The sequence below is a fragment of the Dermacentor variabilis genome, chromosome 10 (genome assembly GCF_050947875.1).
Source record: "Dermacentor variabilis isolate Ectoservices chromosome 10, ASM5094787v1, whole genome shotgun sequence".
Lineage (NCBI taxonomy): Eukaryota > Metazoa > Arthropoda > Arachnida > Ixodida > Ixodidae > Dermacentor > Dermacentor variabilis.
The window spans coordinates 87,168,044-87,178,426 of NC_134577.1; the positions used below are offsets into that span (position 1 = coordinate 87,168,044).

General features: G+C 46.3%; 1 protein-coding gene across 2 annotated transcripts; it reads right to left on the reverse strand.

The window, feature by feature from the left end:
• Positions 1-2,368: 2,368 nt before the first annotated feature.
• LOC142560764 (guanine nucleotide-binding protein subunit gamma-1-like) lies at positions 2,369-7,637 on the reverse strand. 2 transcript variants are annotated; one of them, XM_075673090.1, is made up of 3 exons: positions 7,539-7,637; positions 3,703-3,801; positions 2,369-2,609 (listed from the first exon to the last, which is right to left on the reverse strand). In XM_075673090.1, the coding sequence occupies exons 2-3, from the start codon at positions 3,799-3,801 to the stop codon at positions 2,508-2,510; spliced, it is 201 nt and encodes a 66-aa protein (XP_075529205.1). In that variant the 5' UTR covers positions 7,539-7,637; the 3' UTR covers positions 2,369-2,507. The 2 variants fall into 2 exon arrangements, with proteins under 2 accessions (XP_075529205.1, XP_075529204.1); XM_075673089.1 differs by lacking the exon at positions 7,539-7,637 and adding an exon at positions 7,014-7,142.
• Positions 7,638-10,383: the final 2,746 nt, after the last annotated feature.

Here is a 10,383-nt window from a genome sequence, read left to right on the forward strand (position 1 = left end):
TGAGGCACGCTAAGCTCAACTAATTTCTAAACCCATCTCCCTGTCTGCACAACCATGCCAGTCAGGCGGAAACACTACGGAGAGAAAATAAATACTGACAGGAATTTATACGATATGCCTAGAGGCCAGTACGCCATGTGTCTGTACTAACAGAGAAGTATTTCTGATAATTGCAGCTGCACATCTCCAAACAGCTTTTAAACACACTTCATGTTTAACATACAGGCAGCGACGAGAGTTCTTTTCCACGATTAATGGTTTAACTAGGATAGTTGGTTCATACATACAGGTTTTAACAAGCACACACCTAAAGAGGAAGCATTAGCTTGAGAGCTCCGATATGCATATATGGAAATGGAGAAATCGTTTTCCTTGGCAAACCATGCACTGCATTGATTCTGATTGTTTGTTGCATTTAAAAGAAAGGTTAAAATCTGCTGACCGTAGGAAGCAGAATTTTTGTTCAGGCCGTCATTTCTTTATTCGCAAATGTATTGCTGAAAATTGAAAACGAAAAATTCGCCGACAATTACGGTACTCCCTAATGCGAAATGTGAGATAGCTTTATATACGCGTTTTCATTTCGCGATTTATTGGCTGGCGCGTGCAATCGGTACGCTGGTAAACAGCACGTTACAAACGAAGCGAAGTCCGCTTTCCACCTCATGGTTCCGCTCCGCCCTCCTCCCCGCTTTCCTCCTCGCGCCTCTTTTTTCTCGGTGTTTTTTTTTTATTTTTTTTTTTTCATCACACGCTTGTTACGTTCGCCCTTGTCTTTCACTTTGCTCGTCCGCTCGGTTACACCTGGAACGCAGGCGCTCGCCGCAGTAACGGGCGCCCAAGAGCTGTGCCCAAAATACTCAAGTACCGAGGTTTCAACTATGTAACTTAGCAATAAAAAACAATATCAATTCTGTAAACTGCAACTATTTCTAAAGTGTACAAAATTGATACAATACTCGACTCACAAATATACTACAAATTTGCGGGGTCTTTTGCAATACCCTTGAAAACATTACTAACAATTTCACATAAGTTGTAAATTCACTTACCAAATTTGTCCAGTTGAGTTGCTCTAACAGAGGCAGTTTGTAGAACTGAAACATAGGTTGTCAGTGCAGAGATTTGCATTTGTAGACTTGACACTTGTTTTGTTTTTAAACTTACCTATTTTCGGTCATCTTTTGTATAAAATTTGCATGTCCCAAATCAAGATTCTGCTTCCTAGATTTACTAGAATTGAACTCTCCCTCCCAGGTGCAACAAATCTAATTGAAATCAGTAAAGTCATTTCATTAATGCGTGTCTCACAATCGAATTGTGGGTCTGGCACGTAATAAACACAAACTAATTTTTTTTTATTACGTCATTTCGGATGCCCCCAGAGCACACAGGGAAAAGAGGGAAGCAAACCCAGAAACACTCTGCGTGCTGCAACATCCTATGTGCTGGTGTAGCGATGACGAGCGGGGCATCTAGCACAGCGCTAGGGTGGCGTCTGAACACTGGAGCGTTCGGCCACTATGCGTACGATCGGGTCGGCTTGACAATGCCACCGTTTCCCGGCCTTTCGTGCTTTGCTTAAGAAACGTGACTGTTATTGCCTACACCTTCATAGACGAACTCTCCCTCCCAGGTGCAACAAATCTAATTGAAATCAGTAAAGTCATTTCATAAGAGCATTTCTGTGTTTTACGTGTACTTTAATAGGAAAATTACAGTTGGCTCCAAGCTAATGCCCCCTTTTAAGACTAGTCAAAAGAAGGCAGACACAGGACAAGTGCCTATGTGCACTTTTCCATACCGTAATAAAGTGCATGCTTTTCGAACCCTCCAAAAGGGTAGTGCATTCTTACTCTGCTATAATTGCCTTAAAGGGAAACAAAAGGCTGCAGCCAGACTGAAATATTAGGTTCCTGTAATAACAAATTGCCATTCACAGGAAGAACAGGGTTGCTGTCAGCAATGAAATGACGAAAATAAAAAATCGGGAGTGGCGCCACATACTACGGACTCGGGCACCGCTCAAGTGATGTCAGCACTTGCCGAGTAACACAGAGCACCCGAGAGGAAGGTCTTAAAGGGACTGCGTCAACTCGTTCGTCTTGGTGCAGGCGATTCAAACTGTGGAGCACCTTCGGTGGCAATTTTCTACACAACAGTCATTTATTTATTTACACACTCCTCACGGGCTCCTATTTGGAGTATTACGTGAGGGGGAAGGGTACACTGATATCGTACAAATGTATTGGCACATTGAAAACAATGGTAGACTTCTAGATGAATAATCTGTCCAACTCTGCTTAATAATTTTCCTCTGTGGCACTTTAATGCGGCAGCAGGACAGAGTGAGACAGGAACAGGCAGGCTTGTGAGAAGTGGGCTGTATTTGTGCATTGGACGCTGGGCTCGGAGACGATTGGTGGCGGGAGGTGTTGTGGCGAAGGTGGGTGAGGGCACTCGGGGAGTGGAGAGAGAGAGGCGGTGTGGAGGTTGGGGGAGGGGGCCTAAAGCAGGCTGCAAGAGCTCTTCTCCCGGAACGGGTTCGCCTTCTGTGAGTGGAAGCCCACGAGCAGGTAGTCGTCACTCTCGTGGTCCTGGATGTACTTCTGCACAGGGGGGGGGAGGGGGGGATGAGAGACCCGTTCAAAAACTTGAGAAACAATACTTGCTAGGGCAGCTGCATGCCACAGGGTGGCACTGATCAAGTGGTGGCTTGTATGTGTTAGGAAGTTAATAACGTCTCCAAACAAAAGGCAGGACTAAGTTGGAACTTTTTTTTTCTGCACTAGGCCACCATCCATGCTGGTTTCGAGGAAGGAGCTGGCTTATCCCCAAAATACTAGGTTTTGTAAATTTCCATTTTTTTTTGTTGCAGGCATTCTTAAAATCATAAGACCAACCAACGAGCAATAAAATGAAAATTGTGGCCGAACGATAAAAAACAGGAGGCTAGCGGCAAACACTGAAAAGCTAACAGGGGTAGCCAATTTTTTAGTTCACGTCAAAAGAAAGAAATGGAGGAAGCAATGCATAGGGCAGACAACCAGTGGTCTAGCAGAGTTACAGAATGGGTACCAAGGGAAGGAAAGCGTAGTCGGGGACAGCAGAGAACTACCTAGTGCAAAGTCATTAGAAAATTTGAACGCATAAAATGTCAGCTGGCATAGCAGGACAGGGTTAAGTGGAGATTGCTAGGAGGGGCCTACATCCTGCAGTGTACATAAATAGGCTGATGCTGATGAAGTACAACCAGAAATAACTGGGCGATATTTAATCCCCTGCCCGAGTGCCCTAGAAATGGAATAGAAACCAATCTCGAAGGCCATGCTTTCCTGTACTGCAAGTACTGGAAGTGATGGCAGGCACTAGCTTCAACTTTCACACATCAAATGACTTACTATGACTTGTGCTTTGATTTGAAGGGTTATGCCTCCCACATATTCAGTAAGTTGTTTACAGAGCAATGCCATTGGCATGGGCTCCGTGGGTCACCAACCATTCACCTTTCACTCCCACCTGAAATTCCCATCTTCCTGCTACCACACACACAGTGCTAAAGGATGATCTGAATGGGCTTAATTTTTAGCCTTCGTAGAATAGTACAATGATTCTGGCAATACTCGCACTCTCTTATGCTCTCTCATAAGCTCTCACAGGCTTTTGAGGAACAAGACGGCAGCAGTGGCCCAGCAAACACACCTTGAGGTCTTCAACCGCCGCAGACACCTCCATGCGCTTGAGGCCAGCCTCTCTGCGCAACTGCTCCACTATCTTTCGCTGCTGCTGCAGGTTGGACATCTGCAAAACAAACAGGGGAGTCGATCAGGCCTATTTTGCTTTGCGCATTACCTTGTACAATGTAAAGGAGTGACAAGAGTAACAAACATGGTCAAGACCATGGCGAGGACAAGGGGTGCCCCATGCTCTGTTTCACTAAAAATATGCAATTTCACGAAAGTCCTGGGTGGCGACAGCCAGTCAGCCATCAAATCGCTCAACTCATCTGCACATGAAAGCAGTAAGTGCCCAGAGCACAAGTTGTCTTAAGTGCAACTTTCATGATCATTGCATGTATACAAACATTTCCAATTAAGAATGAAGGCAATGCACATCTGCCTTCCCACTTGCATGACCTGCAAGTGCAAACTAGAGTTTCACAAGTTTCAAGATTATGGGCACAAGCAAAGAAATTCGTGCGTGTTAACTTTAAGAGGCTTTCAATATCAGGAAAGGAGGCACGGATTGTATCAACGATACTCCTGTGAGGCTATCTAAAATCAAGACTCATATTATTAAAGTGAAGCTTTCTTTGCCTCTTCTCCCAATTTTCCGGGCACTGCTGCTCTGATGGTCTTGCTGTGTGTGCCACTGGGTTCCTTGCAACACCACCAGATGGCACTTGCCGCCGTGGCAGCATCACACAGTTTGTGTATACAGCACATGCTGTGCATGCAACAAAAATGCAGGTGCTGGGCAGGTCGCGTGCTGGGCTTTGATAGTGTAAACATTACAATGTTCCATAGCCTGAAGAGAGCGCTTGGACATGGCGTCTCAACAGCAGGCTCGCCACGTATGCAGAAGAAGCGCGTAAGCATGCGCCACCAAAATGGGTCCGAAACATACACTCAACATCAAGAACACCCAGGCCCGAAAGAAGCGTTGCGCGGAACAGGAGCGTCTTCGCTACGCAGTGAAATGTGGTGCAGACCGCGAATGTGTGTATACAATGTATACATACAATTTTATAATAATTAACTGAATTACGCACATCCTCATAATTAAATTAAAGCTTAACACTTCTGCCATGATGTGATGAGCTATGTGAGGCAACAATAATGCTCAACCCTATCAGACATTATGAACAATGACGCACAACGCCTCAAGCAAACACGTCTCCCTGTCTGTTCTGTGGACTTCGCAGAACATCACCGTAACATCGACTACGTAACATCAACTTACTAATAGCGTATTGAACTAAACGCTGAAGAAATTACACATTCAGCACCAACATCGACACTAATTATGGTTAATCAAAGCAAACAGCACACAAAACTTCACTTACATCGATTCTCACAACGCGCGAAATTCACCTATATTTTTTAGCCTTTTTCTTTGTCTTGATGCACCTGTATGCAGGTGCATTCTATTTTGTATGTATTTTGCGGTCTTCTAAGGGACTATAATAAACCGGTTGTGAGTGTAGTGCCCATGGTGTGCTGACTTCTGTCGTGCGAGTTTGATTGCACCACAATGACTTGACAAAGAGAGAACATGCATATTCCAGAGCAGCTAAACTGGTAAGTCAAGATTATGGTATCACCATTAGGATGCAAGTAGGCAGGGCGAAAAGGCAGTTTCATCATCATCATCATCATCATCATCATCATCATCATCATCATCCTGGTTACGCCCACTGCAGGGCAAAGCCCTCTCCCATACTTCTCCAACTACACCGGTCATGTACTAATTGTGGCCATGTTGTCCCGGCAAACTTAGGCAGTTTAGTTACATGAAAAAACAGGATCATAGCTACACTGACGCAGAGGCAATTGATAACTCATGACAAAGTTTAGAGGAGACGAGGGGTGCTGTGTACAGCTGACCGATTCTTTAACAGTACCGCGCAAGTGTGTACGTCGAGGGAAGGTGTCCTTTAAGAAGCAGATAAAACTGTCTGTCATACAGAGAAGTGGAAAGAAGTGACTGTTACGTGCAACCTTGGCAAGAATGTGCTAGCCCCATCGGTCACTGTATACACATTTGCATATGTGACTTGTTGCCACATCTGTACAGGTGCAGACAGAAGTAATTGGTGCAAAGGAGCTGTGGCCAAACTGCTCTCGAGCAGCCTCAGGTAGAAGCTAGAAACTCTACTGCGCATGCATTCAGGCCAGCGTTGATGGTCAGTCCACATCTCTTGATTTGTTGCTTTACTCCTGAATCGCAGTGTTGTTCACAGCTTCTGCAATTGAACACTTGTCAGCGGGGTGGCACTGATAGCGTAGTTGTTAATGTAGTTTGCACCTGCTACACATGCCCTCACGACACAGGCAAGTGCAGCTATGCTAGCAGCACCATCGCACCAGCAAATCTTCAGCTGCAGAAACTGTGAATGATGCTGCAATGCATGGGTAAAGCATGGATCAAGAGATGCGAACTCACTATCAGTGCTGGCCTATACATATGCGTTGACACAATTTGTAGCTTCTTCCTGGGGCTGCTAGACAACACTGGGATAAAGTGTGGCCACAGCTCCCGTTAGACCACACCTGCACAGTGGTGGCAAAAAAAAAAAGATGCCACAGACATTGCGCTTCAGGCAAGCTGAACACTTTGCTTACCAAAAGTGTCTTCATTTCACTTCAGAGTGAAGTGTATCACAAGACATGCTCACTATTATTATGTTTGGTGGGATGTTCGACATGCCTCGTTCTGTCAGCAGTGGTGTTAGTGTAATTTGTCTTGTCTCCCAAAGGCTTCCAGCCAATAACTTCTGCATGCACTCTGAGTAGGGAATTCTTTTTTAAGAGGAAACTCGGCATGACTGACTGCACAACAAATTGATACTTAACTGTTCCGTAATTACGATGACTCAATAGGTAATGCAGAATGCACTATCCTACTACTTTTACATGCTATCAATGCAGTCTGCAGCGGCTTGAAATAAAATTATGTAAATTTCACACGTTTACCGTTAGCCAACCTGAAAGGGGAAGCTGTCATAGCCAGTCAGAGCCCTCAAAGAATTCGAGCTGCAGTGAAACTGCCGAGCATAACCGAAGCAATAGGTGTGACAGAACATTTAAGGATTCAATTTTAAAAAATGCTTAAAACTTCCGTGCAGTGGCTCTCGATCAGCATTGAGTCAAGCGCACTCGAAAGTGTTCGTGCGACAGAGGCATTAAAAGGCTCTAATGCGTAATCGTAAACAAAGAGCTCATGTAAATAAAATAGTGCTTAGGCGCTAAACGACATCGAGCGCATTTTTGCACGCGCAGACGATGACAAACCTCCGAAAATGGGTGCGGCATGAAGTACAGAACGGGTAGTGCTGTCGCCAACAAGAGCTGCGTCTCGGCACTTCTGCGTGCCGATGCTCATTTCCTGTCACGAACTCCGCCAGCGGTGGATCACGTAAGCCGGAAGCCAAACAGCAGTTTGGAAAGTTTCAAAAGCGAAGCGCCGCTGTCATCGCCCGTCGAAAGTATGACAGGCAGGGGGCCATCGGGAAGTGACACACGACCTCGCATGTGATCGCGACCACGAAGGAAATTGTAAGCGATGGAATATTCTTTCAAGAGGACTCCCCGGCATTGGCTGGCCCCGAATCCAACGAAATCGTCAGTAAAGCACGGTACAGGAACGAACATGACGAGTGCCGGAGGGGTTGGGCTCGTCGACTCCGCGCAGGTTAGAACGGAGCTTCCTCGACTGCCAAAGCACACGAAAATTCTACGGAACATTCGTATCGGCTACGTCGAAAGTGCCAATTTTTAACGAGGTAAGATGGTCGTGCAAAGAAGCGAGAACCGTACCTTTTATAAAGGGAGATTCTGAGGCGCTGCCTTGGACTTGTTGCACTTCCTTCTTAGCAAAGATGGCGCACCGGAAACAGGATGCCGACCGTAAACAACGCTGAAACAAAACTTCTCTTATAGTAATTTTTAGTATCCTGCGTTATTTTAAATTATTATCTCTATGTGAAATGTATTTACTTCCAAGTAAGCTTGTTTTGTTATGCTTCGGGTTATTCAATATAATCTGACGTTAGTAATGACGTCAGGACTTCTATCCAATCCCAGTATTGAAACTGAACGCGAAAAGCCGCGAAATTTTAATTTTCATCTCGGCTCCGCCACCCGGACGTCTACCTCGGCGATGCGTGCCCCTCGTACGGGGTCACGGCGACACTCGCACACGTGCTCTGGGAGTGCAGAAACGCTCCGCCCGACTCTACCTCCGACAAGTGGGAGAAGACCCTAAGAATCCCGCTCCTACAAGACCAGCAATCGGCCGTCCAGCAGGCTCGCGCAGCGGCCGCCAGGTACTCCCTGTCGGTCTCTGCGTCGAAGACGCCCACTGCGCGCTGACCTGCGTCCTGCAGGACTTCTATTAATGTTTTTCCTATCCAATCCGATCTCGGCTATGTGCTTTTTGGTACATTCGACAGGTTACTTTCGAGCGCTCCAGAGTGCTCCGATAGCACGGTTTTCACTGAAATTATCACTCACTCAATTATCAGGCGTCGGTACATATATACTCGGAAGTCTCATCTGGTTCATTCAGAGCACTAAGAAAACTAGGAGGGGCTGTCACTTTTGATGTGGTAGTGCAGACGGGATTCAACAGAATTTCGGTCAGACGGCTTCTCCGATTGCTCTGGGAACTGCTGAAACGTTCGGCTCGGGCAAGCTTTCTCTGGTTCTAATCTTGAGAGGGCTCCACATCGCTGCAAACCAAACCGAGGAGCAGTAGGAAGCTGTCGATTGTGCCATACGTAATTGCAGCAGCAGCCTACAGATGCAGCGATCGCTCTATAGCATGTCTGGCCCTAATCGACTTCCAGGCATGTTTCACTGTCCTGTCGGTGCATGATCACTTAGGCCCAAACGCAACCGCAATGGAGGGGCTTTAGAACGCCGATAGTTTTGGCATTCATGTGGAATTGGGTAACACGCTGTACTGAGTTTCCAGCACTCAATTTAAAAAAAAATGATTCTTCTTGGAGGTCAAAATTATTCCCGATTCCCCAGGAGTCTCCCACATAGCTGACGCTTCGGGTAGCTAAGGCAACTAGCATCAGACAGCTTTTGGGACGCGAAATACAATGCAGTTAACTTACATCGACTCGTCTTCGTGCTTTCTGTTCTTCCTTAGACTGCCATCAGTGCTAACTTCTGATTATGAAAGTGAGCCAGTTTACACTACATTGTAAGCTTTGCTGCACGTGGAAACGCAATCATGAGCCGATGGTGGAAGTAGGCTCAGCGTAACGCGAGTTTATGTCATCTCTCTCGAATCTGTACTATAGCGGAAGAATACACGAAGAAGTGAAAAGAGAACGACATGGTACACGCTAGACTGTTATTTACCACATGCATTTATTTTGCACGTAGCAAAAAATTTACCAGAGAGAAAGCCCGTGGCACCGTTTAGTCGCTGCCCTTGTCACGAAGCCGCGACCTATGGACTTCGCACACCCCCATTTTTGTCGCCATAATTTCTGTTTGCATGTTCACTCTCTTGGTATATTTTGGTGCACGGGCTAAATAAATAATCAGTCATCAATATTGAAACTCAGACGTTGTTTTCTTAGCTCTGTTGGCTCGACCGTGTCTGTTCGATCTCGACAGTATACGATGTTTAGTCTTAACCACACGGCGGTATTGTCGGTCAATCACTTTCGCACTGGGCGAAGCCAGCGTGCGGCTTTAGCACTGCGCCAGTAGTACTGTCTCCTGTAGACACCTACACGTCCACCCGCCGTGGTTGCTCAGTGGCTATGGTGTTGGGCTGCTGAGCACGAGGTCGCGGGATCGAATCCCGGCCACGGCGGCCGCATTTCGATGGGGGCGAAATGCGAAAACACCCGTGTGCTTAGATTTAGGTGCACGTTAAAGAACCCCAGGTGGTCAAAATTTCCGGAGTCCTCCACTACGGCGTGCCTCATAATCAGAAAGTGGTTTTGGCACGTAAAACCCCAAATATTATTATTATTACACCTACACGTCCGGGGCGCTACTCGTGAGAAACCTGGCGAGAATTATTGTGCCCTCAAACCTGACTGACCGCGAGAATGCCGTCCCGGGAACAAACAAAACCCAGCTCTTACGTCACGTTAAGTCTTCTATTTCTTGTCCAGAACAGGCGTAGGTGACCCTTAGAGTTACGTCCTTGTCAGACCTCTAGCACATTGTAATGGATATTGCCGGCAATTGTTTTCCAATATTAATTCGATTATACGCAGAATGTTCATCCCGGATATAGAGTCATAAAGTCGCATCAGCGCGGAACCGTGTGGCCGTGGTTTAGGCATTTTCTTGCTGACAGCTTTCCTGAAAAATTGTCAGCAATTTCTAAGGGTGTGCGAATGGTAAGTTTTGAAACCTAAACGAATACCAATTCGACTGAATTCCGAATGCTTTCCGAATAATCAACAGGCCGTTTTTCACAATCGATATAAAACGTTCTTCACGTCCTAGTATTGTTAACGTTAGCAAATCCACCGAGGTGGCGTAGTGGCGTTGGTGTTGCGTTGATGAGTCCGAGGGTGCGGGATCGAATCCCGGCCGCGGCGGCCGCATTTCCATGGCGGCGAAATGCAAGGACACCCGTGTATTACCATGCATTGGGTGCGCGTCAAAGAACTCCAGGTGGTAA